The sequence below is a fragment of the Molossus molossus genome, unplaced genomic scaffold (assembly GCF_014108415.1).
Source record: "Molossus molossus isolate mMolMol1 unplaced genomic scaffold, mMolMol1.p scaffold_m16_p_2, whole genome shotgun sequence".
Taxonomy (NCBI): Eukaryota; Metazoa; Chordata; class Mammalia; order Chiroptera; family Molossidae; genus Molossus; species Molossus molossus.
In genome coordinates this window covers 132635055-132659873 of record NW_023425355.1, presented here as the reverse complement: position 1 = coordinate 132659873, position 24819 = coordinate 132635055, and the positions used below count along the sequence as shown (strand labels likewise).

General features: G+C 38.7%; 1 protein-coding gene across 2 annotated transcripts in view; it reads left to right on the top strand.

Moving 5' to 3' along the window:
* Window positions 1-24819, top strand: part of PHEX (phosphate regulating endopeptidase homolog X-linked) — a 214261-nt gene that overhangs the window by 153701 nt on the left and 35741 nt on the right. For both annotated transcript variants that reach the window (XM_036270324.1, XM_036270325.1), the window contains exons 14-15: window positions 5321-5424; window positions 13777-13835. In XM_036270324.1, coding sequence (XP_036126217.1) covers window positions 5321-5424; window positions 13777-13835 — 163 coding nt within the window. The remainder of the gene's footprint in view (window positions 1-5320; window positions 5425-13776; window positions 13836-24819) is intronic.

Here is a 24819-nt window from a genome sequence, read left to right as displayed (position 1 = left end):
TGACAGGACATCTGGTTCTATCTAGTTCCTGGCTGGTGTGCTAACCACTGCTACTGCACCCTTATGTGGCTGCTTGTGGGAACTGTATCTTCCACACTGTAACATATATAAATTGTTAAACATTAAAACAGTTTTTTTTCTTTATTGATTTCAGAGAGAGAGAGAGAGAGAAACATCGATGAGAGAGAACATCGATTGGCCGCCTCCTGCATGCCCCCACTGGGGATCGGGTCCACAACATGGGCATGTGCTCTGATCAGGAATTGAACCGGCGACCTCTTGGTACATGGGTCTACTCTCAACCACTGAGCCACACCTCCTGGGCTTAAATATATATATATTTTTTTATCCTCACCCGAGGACATTTTTCCATTTTTTGTTCAGGTAGAGTGGGAGGGAGAGAGAGGAACAGAGAGAGAGAGAGAAACATCGATGTGAAAGGGACACATCGAGTGGCTGCCACCCGCACAACCAACCAGGGCCGGGGACAAACTGCAACCGAAGTACATGCCCTTAGCGGGAACCGAACCCGGGTCTCTCAGGACCGCAGGCTGATGCTCTAACCACTGAGCCAAACCGGCCAGGGCTAAACATTTTTTTTTTTAAATCCTCACCCGAAGACATTTTTCCATCTTTTGTTCAAATAGAGTGGGAGGGAGAGAGAGAGAGAGAGAGAGAAACATTGACGTGAAAGGGACACATCTAGTTACTGCCACCCACATGACCAACCAGGGCCGGGGACAAACTGCTACCGAGGTACGCGCCCTTAGCGGGAACCAAACCGGGATCTCTCTGGCCTGCAGGTGACGCTGTAACTGCTGAGCCAAACCAACCAGGGCTTAAAAAATTTTAATATAGGTGTGTACACACACACACACACACACACACACAGACTATTATGGGTAAAGTCATCTAAACAAAACAATCTTGCATATTACTTTGCTATTGAAATAAGGGAAAATTAAATATAAAATCTGGATGCATCAAGTATTCAGAAAGTTCTTTGTGTACCTATTATAAAATCTTTCTTATACATATTTGGATATATCTCTGAGTCTCTTTAAATGGATTTAACATAAACAAAAATTATTCTAGAATCTATACTTTCTATTGGCTTATGTAGTGTTTAATCAATACGTCCTTAGTGATTCTCCAGAGCAGTTCAGCACACTTCCATGCTCTGCCCTTATTACGTGTTCTTTAACTTTTGGTGGGGGGAATAGCTTTATTCTTCTACTTAGTCTGTGGTATTTGGTGAGAAATTCAGATTTCTCTAAATTTTATGATCTGGAGAGCTATTCCTAGGAAATGACAGAAGAGACCCAATTAGTTTTGCAAAGGTCACTCAAGTGAAAAGTCAGGCAATGGAATTGATTGAAAGTCATTACCTATTTGACCTAGATTTTCACCAGCAACTGAAAGGACAAGAGGCTTTTGAGCCAACTATTGTCCCTTGCAGAGTTTAAACGTTTTTTTTTTTGAAGATTACAAGTGGTTTTAAAATATTCATGTGCATTCATTGTTGTTGCTATCTCTACAAGTGGAACTTTCCCAATGGTTGCTGAGTTACATAGTTTTTTCTCACTCAAAGGCCTATTAAAATATTTGAAATTACCAAAGTATTATCATGTGCTGGAAATTTGGGAAATAGATCAAAGGAACGAGACAGCACCCATAATATTGGTACTCAAATATATAACATATACTTCCATTTTAGTGTATTTTTCATAACTGTAATTGACGTTTATATAATTTTGTATTCTGACCTTTCCAGTTAACATATTATTTTGTCCTTGTATTCTGTAGCCTTCATTAGCATTATCTTAACAGCTGTATATGTTAAATAAACTGTACCATGATTTATTTAGTAACTGCTTCTCCTCTCAATATAATTCTTACCTTCTTTCTCCTCCTCTGTTGTACTCTTTCTGTTAAATCACTGGTTTTCTTATTAGGACCAATATAACATTGAAGTAGAAAACTAATGATTTGGACCATATGGCTTTGCCAAGTTACGTAATTTCTCTAATTTTGTGTCACTTCTATCACAAGGTAATAACTGCGGCTTGCCCCTTTAAACCCCCACACTTAACCTGTCTCACAGGAAAAAAGTAAAATTTGTCCCTTGTCACCTGTGACTTCCATTAAATAAATGGAATAGATCAACTAAACCAAGCTAAGAAATAGCAAATATTCTCAGTTTAATAAAAACAGTTTTTAAATTGTTGTTCTAAACATAGATAAAAAGCTGTGGCAAACTGTAATTATGTACCTCTGAGTTTTGCTCATCATGCTTATTTTCATGGCTGTGGTAGGACCTTGTTTATTTAAAGTATTTTTAGACACAGGATTCTTCTTCTCTAGGAAATTTTTGGATTATTTTTCATTTGATATCTGTAGAACAACCTGAATGTCAAGTTTTTTTTCTCAGATGTAAAGGATAATCTCACGAATAGCAAACTCTTCTAAAAGTAACACCTGACCCACTGATATTACCAAAAAGGTTAATATTTTTTAAAAATATGTTTTTATTGATTTATTTTTAGAGCAAGAGGAAGGGAGTGGGAGAGAGAAACATCAATTGGTTGCCTCCTGTGTGCACCCTGACCAGGGACCAAACCCGCAACCTGGGCATGTGCCCTGAACAGGAATTGAATGTACCACCCTCTGGTGTATGGGATGACGCTCAACCAACTGAGCACACTGGGCAGGGCAAAAAGTTAATATTTTTTATTTTTATTTTTTAAAATATGGTTTTATTGATTTTTTGGAGAGAAAGGAAGGAGGAGAGAGAGAGATAGAAACATTGATGTGAGAGAAAAACATGGATGGGCTGCGTCCTGCATGCTCCCTACTGTGTATGGAGTTCATAATCCAAGCATGTGCCCTGACTGGGAATCAAACTGGAACCTCTCAGTCCATGGGATGATGCTCAATCCACTGAGCCACACCATCTGGGCAAAGTGAATATTTTTGAAGGAAATTCCTTTGGGAGAATTTCCTGGAAATTTTTCTGAACCCAAGAACATATCTGAATTTCTATCAGTTACAATCATGTTCTGAGAGTTCTGGTAGAGCTATTTTGGGAACAAAACTGAAAAATTCTAATGGTTGAACAGTGGACACATTTTTTAAACTATATGATCTAGGAATGCATTAGGATTGCTAGATGAGGTTGCCTTTTAAAACAAGGAGCTTATTCTGTTTCTTCTGAGGCTGAGTGTAAACATCTATCTTAAAATACAGTCGATTGTAAGATTTCTCTTTATTATGAAGAATCTCAAACATTGGGAAAGTATGTAAAATCATATTTTGAACAAATAGCTTTAACAAATGTTAAACATATTGCCATATTAGCTTTATATATGCGGACACATTTTAAATACATAAAACAGAAACATTGGAAATTGTTTGTGTAATCATTATCGATCTAATGTCCTTACTCCCTGCCTACCTCCTTCCCTAGGTATAAATACTATTTTGAATTCAGTGTTTATTATTCTCATGCATGTCTTTATGTTTTTGCTACATAGGTACATATCTATGAGCAACATATAGTATAGTTTTGCATATTATAAAACTTTACATTCTCTCATGCATACAATTTATCACACTCAGCATTGCTTTTGAGATTATTTCATGTTCATACATACACACCATTGGTTTAAATTGCTGTATTGCTTTCCCTTATGTGATTATACCACAATTTATTTATTTATTAGCTACCCCCCTAAGAAGATTGAGGGAGGGATGATTTAAAGTCATATTTGTATAACTTCTTGGCCAAATAGAACACCAAGGATGCTGGGATTTGATATTTTCTTTTCTGTTTTTAAAAATACTTTTTCTTTATTGATTTTAGAGAGAGAGGAAGGGAGAGGGAGAGAGAGATAGAAACATCGATGAGAGAGAATATCAATTGGCCACCTCCTGCATGCCCCCCCACTGGGGATCAGGCCCTCATCCTGGGCATGTGCTCTGACTGGGAATCAAACTGGTGACCTCTTAGTGCATGGGTTGACATTCAACCACTGAGCCACACCAGCCAGGAGTGATTTGATATTTTTATTTCTGTCTTTCCTCCCTGTTCTTTTAGTTATTTTACTCTTTTCCTTATATTTTGGCCTGGCCTCCTGGAAAGACTAAGATGAATCACTAACAAAAGTTACTCTATAGACATAATGGGTATTCACTATATGTCAGGGAAAAGATAAACCTAAGTCAGACATTAGCCAACAAATAGGCCACTGTCAAGTCTATAGTCGTCAAGTTGTGTATATACATTTATATCTGTACTGTAATCCCTGTGTGTTTCCTATACATTTACTTGCTGTATTTTAATTTTTACTTTTAAGAGTCTCTTGGTTTAAATTTAAAAAAATATTACAACTAATAAGAATTTGATTACTCTTGGTTATTTGCTTATTTGAATGTATATATTTCTTATTTTATTTGCTAAAGCATTAGAGATCATCGCAAACCATTACTTTTACATTTACACAGGTATTATTTACAATATTTTGGTTAAATACGGCTAGTTTTGTAGATAGAGTGCCTGTAGAATTGAAACTGTCTGGTATTTTTATTCCAAAAAAGAAAAGGAACTCAAGAATCTATTATGTCTGTTTCCCTATCATAATAGCCATCACTGTTGTGAACCAACAACTTTCTGTTTTTCCATGCAAGCTGTAATCTATGATTTGCCTCTTTAATTTCATTGATTTTTGGTGACCAGTGCATTTTTGAGTATTAAAAGATAAATTTTATAATAATTATTCTTGTGACTCCATTTTGCTTGGGGTGGAAAATAAGTCTCTGAATAGCTTTTATTTTTTTTTCCTTTCATGAGCAAATGTTGATTACAGTAAATTGGATTTATCATTTGACTTAATCATCATTTGTAAGCTAAATGAGGTTTCAACTGACTAAACTGACTGTTATTAGAAGAACCTATGTGACAAATAAATAAAGTACATATGTGAGCCAAGAAATTTCAAACCTAAGATAATATGTTCTGTAAGGGTTTAAGTAGATTTTTCAATTATAAAGATTATAAAGCAAAGGAAACACATTATAAATTACTGCAGCTTCTCTTGCTTTCTTCTTCTTTTTATTTTACTCTGATCGGAAATGACCATATTGATTTTTGAGCTTTTCATTTTAAAAGAAAATCACGGAGATAACATTTCATGACTTTGTGAATACTGGGTTAACCGATGATGGCTGAGGGATGGGGCTCATTTGTGCGCTGAAGGCTTTTCTTCAGAGCCATCTCTTATCTGCACTTAGAACAATGATCCTTGTGGTTTGTTTTATTCAGATCAAGTTTTCGGAATCTGACTACTTTGGCAACGTCCTGCAAACCCGCAAGTATTTAGCACAGTCTGATTTCTTCTGGCTGAGAAAAGCTGTTCCAAAAACAGAGTGAGTAAGAAAAAAAAAGAGTGAAACAGATAAATATATTGGTGGGAAGTGGAGTCTCTTTAGATCAAACTTTGTAATTCCCCTCAAGTCATAGTAACTGGCTTGCCAGTTATCTTGCTTTGGCAAAATCTGTGTTATGTTTTGGCAACTCTTATCCTTGCTATTATATGAATCAACTGTTCAGTTTAATTATGGCTCCCTCACTCCTAGCATCAACACATAGCAAAAGAAGGCTGATTAGGATGCCAGTATTGAAACCATTTCTAGATCTTGTCATATATATATATATATATATATATATATATATATATATATATATCTACAAATATATATATATCTACAAATATATATATAATAAATTTCTCTAGAATGTCACACTCAGAAACTTTTGAAGATCTTATAATAGAACAATATTAAAAAGTAAGTATGATTACAAATATAGAAGTAATTGTATAATAATTAAGTAACTAGAGGACATTTGTTGAGGTAATGAATATCAAAGAACTGATAGCTCTGTTGTTTTCCTCCAGTAGTAGTTATGATTTATTCCCCTTCTTTACAGCTGCCTGTAGGTACTTTCCCTGCAGATAAGAAAGTTTCCTGCCCTGGCTGGTTTGCTCAGTGGTTCGAGCATCAGCCTGCGGACCAAAGTCCCGGGTTTGATTCTGGCCAAGGGTCGGGGTTGTGTGGTGGCAGCCAATCTATGTGTCTCTCTCACATCAATGTTTCTCTCTCTCTCTCTTTCTCTCTCTCTCTCTTTCTCTTTCTCTCTCCCCTCCCACTCTGTCTGAAGATAAATGTAAAAATATCCTCAGGTGAGGATTAAAAAAAAGAGGAAAGTTTCCTTAGGAACTTTTGGGACCAGGGCCAGCCATTATTTTTTTCCCCTAGCAAAATGTGTGTGATGATAATGATGTCAGCAGCTAACAATTATTATATATTTATAATGTGCCAGGAAGTGCTGTGCATGTTTTAATTCATTTTATCCTCTCGTCAATTCTGTGAGGTCTAGATACTATTATTCCCATTTTACAAATGAATAAGAGGCTTACCAGTGAGAAATTCTTCAGTTCAGGTTTAGATTACTTTTTGTTTGTACTTGCTGGTACTTTTGACTCTGTTCTATTGTGGCCCACTTCTCCAAAGTATTTATCTCTCTGTTCTCCAGATTGGATCATTTCTATTGATCTATCTTCAAATTCACTGAATCTTTCTTGTGCATTCTCAGATTTGCTGTTGACTCACATAACAAATGTTTCATTTTGATTATTGGACTTTTCAACTTCAGAATGTCCATTTGGGTGTCTTTTATAGTTTCTGTTTCTCTGTCATGATTCTTGATTTGTTGAATCATCATTATAGTTTCCATTAATTCTTTGAATATAGCTCATTTTATTTCTTTGAACTAATGTATAATGGCTACTTCCAAGTTTTGTTTTTTTTTTTCTTCTACTAAATCCAACTGGGATCATTTAGAACCAGTTTTTATTGATTGCTTCTTCTGTTTGTTTTATACTTTTATCTTTCTTTGCATAGTATACATTTTCTGTTGTGTTGAAAATCACATTTTAGATAATATATTATAACAACTGTGGATTTTGATTTATTTTTCTGAAGCTTTTTTAAAAGTAGTATTCTGTAAATCTGTGTCCTCTCTAGCAGCTGTGGATGGCCCTGCTCATCTTTAAAAATTTTTTTTTCTTCATTGATTTTTAGAGAGAGAGGAAGGGAGAAGGAGAGATAGAAACATCAATGAAAGAGAACATCAATTGGCTGCCTCCTGCATGCCCCACACTAAGGATTTGGCCCATAACCTGGGCATGTGCCCTGACCGGGAATTGAACCGGTAACCTCTTAGTGCGTGGGTTGATGCTCAACCACTGAGTCACACCGGCCAAGCTTTGCTCATCTTTTAAATTCTTATTTTTATTTATTAGTCTCACTTCCTAAAGTGTGTCCCTGTATTTGCACAGTTTAGTGCTCAGGGGATCAGGACAGAGCTTGCATTTAAACACTTTTAGACTGTAGGGCTTCTGCCCTCTGCCAGTTGGTATGTGAGGGGTTTGGGAGTGCATTCAATGTCATAACCAATTCTCAGTCAGCCTTGGATTTTACTTCCCACTAGGCACTCTCTGCTGTCCCCTGTACATGTGTTGGTTTCCCCGTCAGCCAGGCATGTGTGGTAGGCTTATCTCACCCTTCTATGACTCTTTTAGTTCCAGGATCCCCCTTTTAAATCTCTGGCGGGTCCGTTGCTCTCCACAATGGGAACTGTAATTGCTGGCCAGCAAAGCTGTGGGTTTCCCTCATTTGTTTTCTAACAAGTTCAACAGTTTTAGCTGACAAACCTGCAGGTTTCACCCCCACCCCTAATTGAGTCCACCTCCTGTGGCAGAAAAGCTGCTGATTTTCCAGTCAGCCCTATCCTAATAAAAGTAAGTTCTTATTGACTGAACTGGAAGGGATGGGAGATGTCCCACGCTAGAAGGCTATAGACTCCTATTCTACTTACAGCTCTAACTGTTTTTCAAAATTAAACCTTTTCTCAATTTTTTATTTGCCTTTGATCAATTCCCAGGGCCCCAAAATGATTGTTCATTGACAATTTTGTCCAAGTTTATATTTGAGTTTTGTGGAAAGGATTTGGTGACCTTTTCATCCATCCTAGCTGGAAACCCAGCTTCTATGCCCACTTTTTTTCATGGCCCACTTTTTAATTTTAAATATGTTTTCATTGATTTGAGAGAAGTAGGGACAGAGAAAGAGAGATAGAAACATCAGTGAGAGGGAAACATCAATATTGATCAGCTACCTCCTGCATGCCCCACACTGGGGATTGGGCCCATAACCTGGGCATGTACCCTGACGGAATCGAACTGGTGACTTCTTGGTGCATGGGTTGGCGCTCAACCACTGAGCCACACTTGCTGGGCCATGACCTACTTTTTAAACTTGGTTGATATTCTGGCCTTCCAATCTTTGGTTGTCTCTTTTTATGCTCTCCGTGTCTCTTGTTATTCTCTCTTCCAACTCCCTGCTCTATCTTGGCCTCTAGATACTCTAAGCCAGTGGTTCTCAACCTTCCTAATGCCGCGACCCTTTAATACAGTTCCTCATGTTGTGGTGACCGCCACCCATAAAATTATTTTCATTGCTACTTCATAACTGTAATTTTGCTACTGTTATGAATCGCCATCAGAAATAATGTGTTTTCCGATGGTCTTAGGTGACCCCTGTGAAAGGGTTTTCAACCCCCAAAGGGTTGCAACCTTCAGGTTGAGAACTGCTGCTCTAAGCCCTATACCCTTCCTTGGCTTAAACTGTGATTACCACCTCTCCCTCTTAGCCATGATTCCCATCTGGCCGTTCCTGCTTTCTCCCCTTCAAACCTTCCTACAACACATACCCACATAGTTAGTTAAAATTATTTGACTTAATGAGTAGACCTAAAGCTTAATTACTCCCCTACCCATCCCTGACTCCAACCAAAAATACAAATAAAGAAAGCAGAAGGCTGGAGAGCTTCTTTGGAAATGGTAGATAACTGGTTTAAAGCCACCTGCTCCACTGCCCTCCGTTCTTTCCTCTCATCACAGTATCTCTCAGTCTGTCTCTACTACTTCATTCCCAACCTAAATTATTCCATAGTAATTTACATTTAGGGTTCTAAAATGAGCTTCTCAAACCCAATGACTTCCACAAATGGTTTCCAATATCCCAGTGAGCATCTACATATAGTATGGTAGTCAGAGATCTATCAATATCACCCTGCCCTTTCAGATCTACTTTAGATCAACTCAAACTCTTTTTTTCAGCTTGTGGAAAATTCAAAGCTCTAACCAGTATTTCTGTGAAATTTCTGAGTCTTTTCAGGGAGTCCCCTGTATGGGAGATGCTATCAAGTTAATTCTTAAGTTTCAAAATGGCGTTGTTCATTTGGGTGTGTAGCAAAGCCTGGGCTGCTAATTGAAAAACTCCTAAATGTGTTGTCTTTAACATAATCCTAAAATACTGATGAGCCATCAGATTCTAACAGCCTTGACTATTTCTAATTTTTATGCTGGCTGACTTTGTGGGCTTAGGAAAACTGTGATTTGCATAGTTTTATTCTCTGTCAATGAAAACAAATACCTCTTTCAGAAGGACATTAAATTGGTTAATGTTTGTGGAAAGTTCTCCAGGAATGAAAATCAGTACAATGCTAATAATTCTTGTTTTCTCTGACTATGTTTATTTCAGGGAAAGCAACAATAAGAAATTTAAGGTCCTTTTCACATGGTAAAGTGATATGATAGTTAATTTTCTATAATAAATTTCAGGCTTTTATTTTTTTTCTGGCATGGTAGGTAATTTTAGCTTCATGATACCCATTGGCTTTATTTGACATATTTTAGATCTGAAAATTCATGAGTTATTTGAGTGGGCACAATTCTGGCGTATCTCCACTACACTAGTTTACTTAGTTCAGCACATCATGATTTTATTTCTACAAAGCCCTGAAATAGCATTTTGCTTCTTTGTGGGTATAGGAGATAAATACTCTTTATCTTTCATTCTCATGGAACTCAGTTTTGCTACCCTAATGTGCATTAAGAAGTTTCTAACGTGATGATAAATGTCAGCAAGAATGAAATTAATTGGGTGGTCATCCCTGAAGGTACATATTTAGTATTGGTTCTCAGAATCGTCACTTCATCAGCTTGCTTAAAAATAGAGGATTTACTTCATTTCTCAGCTTGAGTCAAAAGTAATTTCTTTCCCTCAGGATCCCCTTTCTTTGACAGAAATGATTTTAAGCTAGCTTCCCTATTAACTCATTCTCACTCTACTGTGACCAAACATGGCTAGATTTTCTTTCTCTATCTTCTGAAAAATATGTAAAAATATATCAAAAGTCTACACAAATTATGATCCTGCACAGAATTTTTATTTGCAAAATAATTATAACATGACCCTGGCCAGTTTGGCTCAGCGGTTAGAGCGTCGGCCTGCGGTCCAGAGAGACCTGGGTTTGGTTCCCACTAAGGGCACGTACCTTGGTTGCTGTTTGTCCCTGGCCCTGGTTGGGTCATATGGGTGGCAACCACTTGATGTGTCCCTTTGTTTTTTGCATTTATCTTCAGATAGAGTGGGGGGCGGCGGGGAGAGAAACATCGAGTGGCTGCCACCCACACGACCCCAACAGGGCGGGGACAAACTGCAACTGAAGTATGTGCCCTTAGCAGGAACCGAACCCGGGACTCTCTAGTCCACAGGCTGACGCTCCAACTGCTGAGCCAAACCGGCCAGGGCTCAATGTGTCCCTTTCACGTCAATGTTTCTCTACATCTCTCTCCCTCCCACTCTATCTGAACAAAAAGTGGAAAAATGTCCTTGGGTGAGGATTTAAAAGAAAAAAAAGAATTATCTATAACATGGAATGGGAAGGATATAATCTACAGGATATTAGAAATAAAGCAATAAATACTCTATGTTTTTTTAATTCCATACTCCTTAGACTGTCTTTAAGAGTTGATAGATAAAATGTAAGACTCTAGCTTGATATATATCTATTTTATAGGGTCTGAAGAAATCAAGTGCCAATGTCTTTTCCTTTAGATTATTGTATTTCTTTCTTTCTATTTTTTTGTTAATCCTCACCTGAGGATATTTTTTTTTAGAGAGAATGGTAAGGAGGGAGGTAGAGAGAGAGAGGGAGACAGACATAGAGAGACATCAATGTGAGAGAGACACATAGGTCGGTTGCCTCCCACACATATCCCAACCAGGGCCAGGGATCAAACCTGCAACCCAGGTATGTGCCTTTAGGAATTGAACCTGAGACACTCCACTGTGCGGGCGGATGCTCTATCCACTGAGCCACACTGGCCAGGGCAGATTATTGTATTTCAGTGTTACAGTCCTTTTATATATCCCATCGTCAGTATAATTTTATTTCCATGTATTTTTGCATTTGAAATTTGTATGAAACCTCTTTCCCCCTTATCCACTAAATTGTTCCCCAAACATAGAGTATAGGAACACCCTAAAGACACACTAAGAAGAATTAAAAGCACATGAATAACATTCCTTATTTGTTCAAATAGATGTATACACTCATTTAAATAGATTTAGTGATCTTCTGCTGAGCTCATACCACTTGGACAATAGTCTTAGCCCATAAGGAACTTAAATCTTATTAGAAGATAAGTTGTGCAAACTTACATACATTCAGGGCCCAGTCTGTTAACGAATGATGACCTAGACAGGTGTAAATGACAGGGAATGGATAGTCCTGTGGAACACTAGTGATCACACAGCTCTTTGAAAAGAATTTCAATTTAGTACCTTTTAAAACCATCATGTTGGGAAAATGAAACATTTTTATGGAAAAATTAATGTATTTATTGGGTAGCACTTAGTCACTGAAAAACCAACTTTTCAATGTTTCAGTTATCTATTACTGTGTAACAAGCCTCCTTTAATTTAGAGCAGCGGTTCTGGTTCTCAACCTGTGGGTCACGACCCCTTTGAGGGTCAAACAACCTTTTCACAGGGGTTGCCTAAGACATAACAGTAGCAAAATTACACTTATGAAGTAGCAATGAAAATAATTTTATGGTTGGGGGTCACCACAACATGAGGAACTGTGTTAAAGGGTTGCAGCATTAGGAAGGTTGAGAACCACTGATTTAGAGAGTTAAAACAACAGTAATTGTTTATTCTCTCTTACAGCTCTGGAGGTCACTAGGCTCAGCTGGGTGATTCTTGCTCATGGTCTTTCATGTAGTCGCAGTCAGATAGTGACTGAGGCTGGAGTCATGTGGGAGGCTTCCTCTCTCAGGTCTAGTGGTTGATGCTGGCTTTTGGCTGGAATGCTTGCTGTAGCTCTTTGTGGGTACTGGTTTCTTTATAGAATGCTGATTGAGCAAGAAACTTCAAAGAGCAAGTTTTCTAAGAAAGAGAAAAGAAAGAGGGAGACTGGGAATCGAACCGGCAACCTCTTGGTGCATGGGTCAATGCTCAACCACTGAGCCACACCAGCCAGGCTCATGGACTTCTTTATAGGTGGGGAGAAGGTATGGGTGGACCAACTAGAATCAACGCTTGGGTTTCCTACTACTTTCATATTACTGACATTAATTTTTATTCTATTAAACATAAATTAATAAAATTATTATTCTGAAAAAGAATTTATACAAGTTTAATTTTAAGCAATTTAAATTGCTTCGTTTTAATCATAAAAGGCAGTGGCTGAAACTCACAGCCATCTAAGTCAAGGGTCGGCAAACTATGGCTTGTGGCTAAACCTTGCCTGCTGCCTGTTTTTGTATGGCTCATTAACTAAGAATGAGTTTTAGAGATAAATGTTTGCAGTTGATTCGATGATGCGAAACATTAACTTTGAACCCCACGTAAGAAAAATGTTATTCTGCCTCAAAAGGATTCCATTCTTCTCAGTAATAGGTTTGTATTACAAAACACTGTACTTGATTATTATATTTTGAATTTCATTAAAAAAGCTGTGGAAAAATTTCTCTGACTATAGATGTATCTATATAACATCCTTGATTTTGCCTCTTTGTCTGCAAAATACCTGCATGTTTATGATCTGATCTGACTCTTCACAGAACTTTTTTTTCCCTGAGCCCTGATCTAAGTAATCTATTATGCATTTAAAATGAAGTGTAGACTCTTCATAGCTGGTAGGTATTCCCAAGATCTCCTTGGGAATGCAACATTAAGATCAAAGCTAAAGCCAAAAAGAAGGTAGGCAACTTTTCCAGCACAACCCAGCTAGTTGGAGACAGGGACCAGATGAGTCATTAGATCTTTTGGTACTTAAATCAGTAAACTTTCTACCAGAGTAGGCAAATCCTCTGGATAGCATGGTTGTACTTTATTAATCTCTCTTTACATGGATCTCTGTGTTAACAATAGTCCAATTTTTAAAAAATGTGGACAGGTTACTATGCTGCACAGTAACTCAGCTGTCCCACGAACCTATTAAACAGGGCCTGGCAAACATCAGTTTGTTGCTTTGTTTCCATCTGCAGGGAGAGCCCTCTAGAGTCTAGGATTTCTCATTAAAGCTGTTTCAGAAGCACTGATGCTGAGTTTTTCTGTTAAGTTAGTAACAGCGAATAACCGGCATGTTAATATATCCTCATTGAACCATGTTCAATTTAGGATGAGATTGTTTATTGAGCAGAGCAATAGCTCTAAACTGAAGCGATAATTTCCCCACTTGCCCCATATCCCCATTGTTCCCTAGTTATTTGCTAATAAATCGTGCCACATTGTGTTTGTTGTTACTGCCTTCCTGCTTGGATAATGATGATTACTTGGTGATATTTGTTTCTCTTGCTACAGGTGGTTTACAAACCCAACAACTGTCAATGCTTTCTATAGTGCATCCACCAACCAGATCCGTGAGTACTGGGCTTCTCCTCTCCTTGTTAATTTGGTACAGAATGGAGGGAACTTTCCCATGATGATGATGGAAGATAGGGCATTTTTTTATTTTTCCCCAAAAGTGACCAGGTATGTCGGTGAAGGAAGTTTGTTTCCACACCCATACACCCTATTTTCCTCACTCCCTTCACCTTATAAGTTTTTAAAAGCTTTATATTACCATTGAGTAAAACAAAACAAAACAAAACAAAAACCCTACAATAAATAAAACTACAATAGATTGGCTATGAAAAGAAGCAAGCTTAGACTTTTCTCTCAGGATGGTCTTACTGATTTTGTCCATACCATTTTGTTTATTTTTAGGATTTATGGGAAAAACAAGCAGATAACTGGGCATATTGTAGACCCTGAGGAGACTATTTGTATATAAAAAAAGTTTGGAAGTGTTCTGATTAACCCGAAGATGTAAAGTCTTGAGTTTCTTTCATTTACATGCTGTGGGTACATGTAATTACAAATGCCATGACAAGTTAAAAAATGCTTGAAGATAAGATTGGCACAAATTAAAAATCTGACGGCACCAAGTGTTGACACCAGGGATAGACACTCACTGCTGGTAAAAGTGTAAATTGGTTCACTCTGCATAGCGATTTGGCAACACCTAGAAAAGCTGAAGATGTGCACTCCTGGTGTGTGCCCTAGTGCTGTGATTCTCAAAGTGTGATCCTGGCACCAACAGCAACAGCATCATGGGGGAACTTGTTAGAAATATACCATAGACCTATTTTTCACAAACCCTGGACACAGGGCTCAGAAATCTGTTTTATTAAACCCTCTAGGTGACTCTAACACAGTTTAAGAACCACTACCCTAGAGACATCTCATACAGTGAGGCCCATGTGAGAATGCTCATAACAATATTGTTTATAATAGCAGGAAAAGGAGAATAAACTATATGTCCCTCCACAGAAAAATTAACAAAATGTGACATGTTCACACGAAGGAATGCCACATAGCAGTGAACAATGAGTGACCTAGAGCGACATGTATTGACAGGGATGAGCCTCACAAATATTAGGTTGTGTAGGGGGAAAAACAACTTGGGAAACTATATTGAGTATGTTACTATATAAATAAGGTTCAAAAGCATATGGTACAATTCTATATATATAGTAACAGCATGAAGATATTCGCTAGAATGACAAATGGCGAGTTCAGGTTGGCGGTGACCTGTTATGGAGAGGGTGGACTACTCCTGCTTGAGCGCTTGCTACTTTCCCATTTACCCCAACCCCCTGCACCTCTTCTGGTCTCCATCTTCACTCCCTCGCTTGCTAATAGCACATCTCTTTGCTGTTTGTTGAATGTAGGGGATGGAATTTATAAAGACTTGCCACTCTTGACCATGCCCCCCCATTCCTGTAATCACCTCCTCACTGGCCTCTCTGCTTCTGTCCTTATCCCCTTCAGTCTATTCAAAATATAATATTGCAGCCATTTTATGATGCTTTATTGTCATCTCATTTCCCTCCTTTGCTCAGAAGTTGTTATCAGCTTCCCATCTCACTCAAAATAAGGCCCAAGTTACTTGCAATGGCCAGAGGCCTCTTTCCAGTCTGCCTTTATCTCCACTCTGTTCCAGCCACATTGGCCTCCTTCCTGTTCCCAGAGCATGAGACACTTCCTTCCTGGCATTTATATTATGGGCTCTCTTTGAGTAGGAAAACTACCCCAAGTGATCTTCATGGTTCAAATATTTGAACTTCCTTTAAATATTTGCTGGAATGCCACCTTCTCAATAAGGCATCCTGCCTGCTCATGGTAGATCCTTTGTGCTGGCCCTCATCGGGACAGGACTCCCTGGCCACAGAGGACAGACCTGAGTCTGTGGGCTCCTGCTCCCAGCAGGCACATCTCCTTGGAGTCACCCTCATTTGGCCACATTTGGGAATGGCAGTATCTGTAGGACTGGTATGAGAGGGTAATGAACAGAAGGAAAATAAGCAGATGGTGGTAATTTTTAAATTTTACATTAATTTATGTAATTAATTCAGTTGTTAAATATTGTGAATATTTTGAATGTCACTCCTTACTACAGAAATATTCGTTATTATTATTTTTTTTTTAGAGAGAGAGAGAGAGAGAGAGAGAGAGAGAGAGACATTGATGTGAGAGGGACACATCGACTGGCCAGGGATGAACCACAACCGAGGCACATGCCCCTGGCTGGAATCAAACTGGGGACTCATTGTTCTGTGGGCCACCACTTTACCATTGAGCCAAACTGGCCAGGGCCAGAAATATTCATTATTATCATGAAAATACCATTGCTTTCTCACCCCACTTTTATTAAGGCATAATTGACAAATAAAAATCGTCTATGTTTAAAATGTACAACAGGATGTTATTATATAGCTCCAAGTTGAGAACTATGCTGCATATGGAAACTTTATATATTAGGGATATTAATTATAAACACTATAATAATATGAATTATAATATTACTTGCAATAACTTATTGGGCAATAGAAATTTATTTAGATTATCCATTTTAAAAGAAAATGTTCTATACACTATTTGGTACATGCAAAAGAATATATGTAACATCCTAGAACACATAAAGTTATGAAGTACATAAAAAAACATGTATTAAATATATGCCAATGAGTTCACCACCCAACCAAACACTAGAACATTTGATATCATTACATCTGTCCCTGCTCCTCCCCATCCCATTTCTCTTCCACACCATAGAGGTAAACACTATTCTGATTTTTGTGTTGATCATTTTCTTGTTTTTAAAAATAATTTTTGAATCATTTAAGTATCCCTGAACATTACATTGTTTATTGTTGTTTATGTTGTAGCATAATAAGAATGATATGCATATGCATGCAATCTTAAGGAACTGTGTTTTTTCTATTACGGTGGTCTTAAGATTCATTCATGTAGTATGTGGCAGTAGTATTTCATTTTACTGCCATATAATATTCCATTGTGTGACTGTATCCCAGATTACTTACTTGTTCTACAGACCTTTTCTGCTGAGAGACCTATATGTTTCCCCCCATATTTTTGCTATTATGAACAGAACTTCTCAATATATTCTCATATATATCCCCTGAAACAAGTGTTTGGTGTGTATACTAGGAATGGAATTACTGGCTTGTAGGGTATGCAAATATTCATCTTTACCAGATAACACCAAATATTTTCCAAAGTGAGTGTTCCAAAGTACAGAAGTGTTTTCATCAACTTTCATTTTTATCACTTGTTGGCATTAGTAGACTTAATTTTTACCAATCTAGTGAATGTAATAGATCAGCTCTTATGGAAGAAAAGGCATAGAAATAGACTCTTGACCAATGTTTCCATACTCACTTTCCAGTGTTAGTGAATGCTTACTGCTCCTTTGGGAATTTAAGTATGTCTTAGAACAATTCTGTTTCCAGGATTCACCCCTGCTTAATCTCTCTCTCTCTTTTCTGGGAAGAGTTGATCCTATCAGAGGTTTACTGAAGAAGCAACCATTTTAGGGTAACCCAGTAGTTTCTGGAAAGCTCATGAGCAGAGGGGGTTTGGAATGAACAATTTGAAGCAGTATTTTAATTAAGAGATTCAGCTGTTTCTATTTTTCTAATGACCAGTGCTTGCTCTCATTGTAAATTACATTCCCAGGCAAGATGACAAGGAATCCTTTGGGTGATTTTTTTCTCTCTCCTTTCTGATTTTTCTGGACTACAAATTAAGACAGGTGGAGTTCCTTCTTATACATTTTCCCACTGGGTTTCCTGGGACTCCCCCCAGCCCCACCTGTCTTCTTTTTGCTTCACTGAAGAAATGAAAAATTGAGGTGATTTTCTGAAATGAACATCTTTATTGATTAGGGGCTGATTCTGACAGCATGTGGCCATCTGTTTAATTGGGTTTCACATCTAAGATGTAACTATACTTAGTAACATGATTTATGAGAATTTAATTTAGTTCCTATTTTCATTTTCTGATTTATGCCACTTAAGTCTGCTTCTGCATGCAATAGAGACTTGAGTAGAAAATAGAAAAACAAACAAAAAAAACCTGTAGTTCCCCCCCACACACAAATCTACACCTTTGTGTGAAACTCTATGATTTGTGACCATCTTTCAATGTCGGATTTTTTATAGGGTGGGTATAATTCCTTATTTTTCTACCCTTGTCAACTTGGGTAGCAATGTCCTCAGATACAAAATACAGTAAAATAATAATGGTTTGAGTCTGCTGTATAGGAGTTATACTCAGGAACTATTGCAGAATTTAATTATATTTGAACAGATACAGTGGTTACAGAAGAAAACAAGTTGCTGAGGTGATTGGTGCCCAAGCTTGTGCTTCCTTAACTTGGTGATAACTTCCAAACTGGTCTACCCTGTTTTAGTAGGGAGACCTTGATTGCCACTGATTTAGTTGTATGACCTTGATCAAGGTATTTCTCCTTCCTGTACCCTTTCCTGTACCCTGTTTTCCTCATCTGCTACATGTTGTAGTTACTTAGCCCACAGAGTTTTGGGTGAGGATTTAATGAGATGAATTATTTTATTTTATTTTTTTATCCTCACCCGAGGACATTTTCCATTTTTTGTTCATAGAGAGCGGGAGGGAGAGAGAGGAAGAGAGAGAGAGAAACATCGATGTGAAGGGACACATCGAGTGGCTGCCACCCACATGACCAACCAGGGCCGGGGACAAACTGTAACCGAGGTACGTGCCCTTAGCGGGAACCGAACCTGGGTCTCTCTGTACCGCAGGCCGACACTCCAACCGCTGAGCCAAACCAGCCAGGGCTAATGAGATGAATTTGAAAAGTGCCAGCACATTGCCAAGGTTAGGGTTTGTAGGTCTAAAACTGGCATACCATAATCCCCAGGATAGCCAGTCCATCACAGAATAAACAACAAGATATGAAAATTTTGGAGGGAAATAGTTTGGACTTTTGATCTCAAAATATTTTATAAATTAAAACAATATTTTTGCATACTGAAAAAAATACAACCAATTTGGAGAAGTAGTAGTTTGTGGATATCTTCTGTAACTCAGAAATTCCATTTTTAATGATGGATCCTTATGCTCACCAAAAGACATGTAACATAAATGTTCAGAGTTGCTTTATTCATAATGGCAAAAACCTGGAAAGAATCTAATATCCATTAACAAAAAAATAGGTATATACATTGGTATATTCATACATTTGAATATTATATAGCCATGAAAATGAGCAAATGGCTCTGTGCTACAGTATGTAAGAATGCCAGTGTCCTTCCCTCAGAAGAGGAGGTGGGGGTGGGTGGGAAGAGATAAACCACAGAACTTATATGCATGTATGCATGACCAATGGATATGGACAACTAAGCCGGGGACGGGGTGGGGGTGGGGTGGGGAGGGGGGTGCCAATGGGGTAAAAAAGGTAAAATATCTGTAACAAAAAAATAAATAAAAAATTAAAAAAAAAAAAAAAGAACGCCAGTGTCTTAATGCTCAATGAAACAGTGCATGGTTTCATTCATAAAGTTCGGGAATAATCAAACGAATCTGTGACCTAATTGGTAGAAGTTGAAACAATGGCTGTCTTTGTTGGAGTGTTGGCTGGGAGAAGACACAGGAAACATTATCTTGATCTGGGAGGTGGTTGCACCAGTGATACGTGTAAAAGCTCATTGTGTTCTACCATTAAATCTGTGCCTTTCCTGTATGTATATAATACCTCAATGTAAATAATGACACCCTCCTTCTCCCCATAAATTTTTTGGAACTGCATATAGCATGCATAGACATTTTGGATTAATAACAGGTTACCTCAGGCTAAGCCTCCAGAGGCATAGACCAGGGATTGGCAAACTTTCTGTAAAGGGCCAGGTAATATGTGTCATTGTGAGCTATGTGGTCACTGTTGCAAAATCTCAACTTTGCCATTGCAATCACAGACAGTTCATAAACAAGTGAGCATGACTGTGTTCCAATAAAAGTATTTACAGGTGCTGTAGTTTGCCAACCCCTGTTGCAGAGCAATGTGAGAGGATGGGATCCAGGAGACCTTGACGAGTGTTCTGACTCAGCTTTTAAACTATGGATGTAATCAGGTTGTTGTACTGTAACTGGGAGGGTGGTAGAATGAACAGCTCACATTTGGTTTTCATTTCTACTTACATGGATGGGTCTTTAGAATGAAATTCATTTCATATATTCAGTATCAAGGTGTATCTGCAAAGTGCCTCATTTCAATTTATTTTCATATGCCTCAAATCATATTAAGGAATTATTTTAAGCAAATAAAACCTTGACTTGTAAACAGGGAAGGCCTAAGGGCTAACACCAATGATGTTATCTATGCTGTTATACACAAGGGATTTGGTTGCCCCAGTTTAATCACAGATATTCTGGTATAGAAGATAAGCCTTTGTCCAGAGGCTGGGCTTATGCTAGCATCAAACTATAGAATTAATCCTGAAATCAAACATAGATTTATCTTGCTGTTAAGGCAAGAACTGTGTTTCAAGCTGGGAGAATTTATCATACTTCATTGACTCTGCCTAAAACCATAAAGTGGAAACTAAGTTAACAAATACTCACCTGCGGCCTCCACTGGAATTTAATTCATTAAATTCCTGAATCTGTTCGCTGCTATTTTGGGGGACATTTTGGGAATAGTCATCCATAGTTTCAGAGCTAGAAGGTATGAAACTTGAAATAGTTACTTAATCCAAACTTCTCATTATCTAGAAGAGATCCTGACACTCAGAGCAACTCTTAGTAAGTTTTTTCAGTTATTCACTTAATGTTTGTAGAGATCCCACTATTTCTTACCTCCTGGTGTTCACACCCATGTGTACTCCCCTCCCGCACTGAATAAAGCTGACCTCTATAACCAGTAGGATACTGTAGAAATGACAGGATATGACTTCTGAGGCTAGGTCATCAAAGACATTGTGGCTTCTGCCTTGCTCTCTTGGACTGATCACTCTGGGGAAGCAATCAAGAAGCTGGTGGAAAGTTTCACATGTGAAAGACCTGAAGCTTCCCCCCATAACCAGTACCCTGTGAGTGTGCCATCTGGGATGCAGATCCTCCAGTCCAGTCCAACCTTCACATGATTGCAGCCCAGGCTGACATCTGGACAGCACCTCATGGGAGACTGAGACAGAGCACCCACATAAGCTGTTTCTTAATTCCTGACACAGGGAAGCTGTGAGACAGTGAATGTTTATTGTTTTGAGCCACTATGTTTTGGGATACTTTGTTACATAGTAAGAGATAACTAATACAGAAATTACAACTTGCCAGGTACTAAGTTTGGTGCTAGGGTATATAATATACTACGGTGTAGTGCGTAAGAGTGTGGGCTTTGATTTTAATTTCTGGCTTGGCCGCTGATAACTTGCAACTTTGGGAAAGTTTCTTAAACACATTTAAGCCTTCGTTTAATTATCTGTAAAATGGAGATAATAATAGTGATTATCCTATAAAGTTGTCATGAAAATTAAAGGAGATAATGTATGGAAAGTGCTTGGAAGAGAGAACAGTTTATAGTAGGTACTCAATAAATCTTAGCTATTAAGAGTTCTTGCTTTTGAGGAGTTAGGAGAGACAGACTTGTTACAAGTCACATATAAAACATGATGAGTGTGCAACAGAAGGGTGTGTAATGCATCCTGGGAACCACAGAGGATGGGTAATTAATCAGGGAGAGTCAAGATTGCCTTCTCCGTGAAAGTGATGTTTGAGTTGGCTTTGGAAGGAAAAAGAAGTTCTCTTGATAAAGAAGGTAGGTTGGGACATGAAGGACATACTAGAAGAAGGACTGGCTGTTGCAAATGCAACAGATTCAGCAGAGAATGGTCCAGAAACAGATGAGATGGTCACAAATGCTGGGTGGGGGAGAAGAAGGGATGATGGGAGATGCTATGTGGAAGAAGTAGGTGAGAGTCTTGTAAGTCATACTGAGGAACAGGCCACAGGTGTTGTCTAGGTTTCTTTGGGAGGCAAGAACTTACATTTCTCTTCCTTGGTCTTATTTTTAAAGATCATGGCTTGGAAAAGGGGTAGATCGAGGCACTTGGACCAGTTAGAAGTTTGGCAGATAGTTCAAGAGAAGGGTGGGGAGAGTCTAAATTTAGGCAGTGATAGTGGTGAGGGGGAGAAGGGAGTGAATAAGTTAAATTCCAGAAGATTGTTCTCAAATAATTGTGTTGTGATAATATAGGTAACAGTTTTCCAACTTTTCCACAGATGCTATGAAGGCCTCCCATAAAATGGAGATTATAAATGCTCTGTGAAGTTATTCTTCACAGAGAACTATTAATGTGTCAAGCATTGTACCAGGTACTTTAACACACAAGAAGGGGCAAAACTAGGTTTACAATTTTACATGAAACAGAGTTTTTTTTGTATTATTTTTTATTAATTATTGTATTGTTTTCCATATGAACAATCATAAATCTACTTTTACGCCACCCTGTATTATCTCTAATCTGCACAATAGTTCGGTAAGCTTGGCAATGTGCATCCATTTTACCGAAGAGGAACCTAAAACTCAGAGAGGCTAAGTAATTTGCCAAAGACCACACAACTAGTAAATGACAGAGCTGGGAGTACAACCCAGCTTCTCTGATTGCATGCTGTTAATCTTCACCCTACCCTGTTGGATATTGGATAGGAAGTGTGAGAATTACATGAAGTGATACATGTGAACACACTCTGCAAAAGGTTAAAAGCATGATATAAGTGTATATTATATCATGCCCTCCCCACATAGTGGGAGATTGTTTCTATTTGGTATGTAAACAAGATTTATGGTATGTAGGGACAGCCAGTTGAGGGTCAGAAGGTTGGATGGTCCCCAGGTCCTACTGATTCTATGTCCCAAAGGGCTATAGCATTGAGCAGCAGTTCATTATTGCTGCCGCTGAGAGTGCTGCTCTCTGCAAGCCCTCTGGCTCTGCCCCCGATCTCCTTGCATCCTTGGAGTGGGGTAGGGTGGAGGGGGGCTATTTGAGAGATGTCATAAGCTAGTTAAAAAAGAATAATTAGATATACTCTCCAAAAACATTTTACTTTACAAAATTTACTATGAAATTGAAAAAGTTTTAAGTGAGCTGAAGTTAAATCATGAACAAACATTGAGTGGTTTGCAAAATTGCCAGATGATGCACTTAGCAAGGTTTGTGGGATCCTTGCTACAAGTATCCTAGGATGTTCTTGTCCTGGTCCAGTTGAGGACTCTGGAGGTCCTAATACAGCCCCCATCTCTGAGATCTGACCAAGGAGGCAGCCAAGAATGACTTTCTGGATAGTGCCACTGGAGGACAAGAGTACTCTCAACTGGGAAGCCCTGCAATTTCATGGCATCCCTGTTACTGTGGTTAGTCCCAGGACCAAAGCCTGGACGGACTCATTTGCCACCTGTAGGGCACTTGTTGTTTTTAGATAGTAGAGGACTAAGCAGGTTCGCTGCAAGGCTGGTAGCAGAAAGCATGGAATGATTATCAGGGTCAATTAAAGAGGTAGGGTACAAGTGGGACACTCCCAGGAAGTGAGCAACATGGATGTAAGCCAGAGTGCGGAGAGCATCAGGAAGCTAGAAAAGAATGGTGATGGGGACAAGAGGTCAGGGAACAATCTCACTAATTTATCATTTTTCTTTTTACACTCACCTGAGGATTCTTTTTGTCCATTTATCTTCAGATAGAGTGGGAGAGAGGGAGGGAGGGAGAGAGAGAAGGAGGGAGAGAGAGAGAGAAATAAGAGAGAGAGAGAGAGAGAGAGAGAGAGAGAGAGAGAGAGAGAGATGTGAGAGAGAGATGTGAGAGAGACATCGGCTGGTTGCCTCCCGCATGACTCCGACCAAGGGGCCGGGACCAAACTGCAACTGAAGTATATGCCCTTGGCTGGAATCCAACTTGCGACTCTTGGGTCCATGGGCCAATACTTTAACCTCTGACCTAAACCAGCCAGGGCTCACTGATCTATCTTGATGGTCACAATCTCACACATCATCCCTTGAAAAATCAGTTTTCTTTTATCTTTTTTACAGAAGGAGTTTGTATTTATTGTAGAAAATAGTTTTGTGGCTAAGTCTTTATGTAAATGAGTATTTCTTTAATAGTAAATTCCTAGATGTGGAAGAATTGCTGAGTCACACATTATGACCAATTTAGGGATTTAAAAATACAATATACCTGATTTGTCTTGAGAAAAAATACTGTTATCAGAAGGGAGAGGTCTTCGTCTCCACCTGGTACTAGTGGATTTCTTGCAATATCCTGAGGAAAAAGAATTTTCTGAGACTCGTCTAAGATGATGTGATAGTCCCATTTCCTTTTGTCCTGCCAAGGAAGAAGTGTAGCTGGCTCTTCAGTAGAGCTAAAGTCAGAGCCAGTGTTCAGAGTTTCCATTCCATGTCTACATAGCCCAATCCAGCATCAGGCTAGCTTAAGTTACGTTTCCCCACTATGGTCCATCAGTCCATTGCATGTGGGGTCCACAGGGCCACATGGCTATGGAGGAAACATGGGTAAATGCAAGGAAGCCAAGAGCGAGCCAAGAGCATAAGAGAGAGAACTCTTTTGTTTAGATTATATATTCCCAAATTTTCACATGCTTGCAGTAGCCATGGCCAGTCTGGCCAATGATCTCTGTTTCAGGTGTGACTGACAGGCAAGTACCTTCCGTGTGTCACCCCAATATCACTGGGCATGCATCAGTCTCCCCTTTGTTTGGTCCTTTCCCCCAGTGATCTGTGGGGAGTGGGCTGGTGGTTTCCTGGGGAGTGCAGAGTTGCAGCTTCCTAGTGGAGCTGCCCAAATGGCATGCCTATAATGTCTGGCCTCCCCTTTGCTCCTTTTCTGTTAATAACTAACTAATTACAACAGTATCAGTACCAGTTTATATTCCCACTAACAATAGATTAGATGGTTTTCTTTTATGGAGTATGCATTGTAAAGATACTATTGGAGGAGATGAATAAAGAAA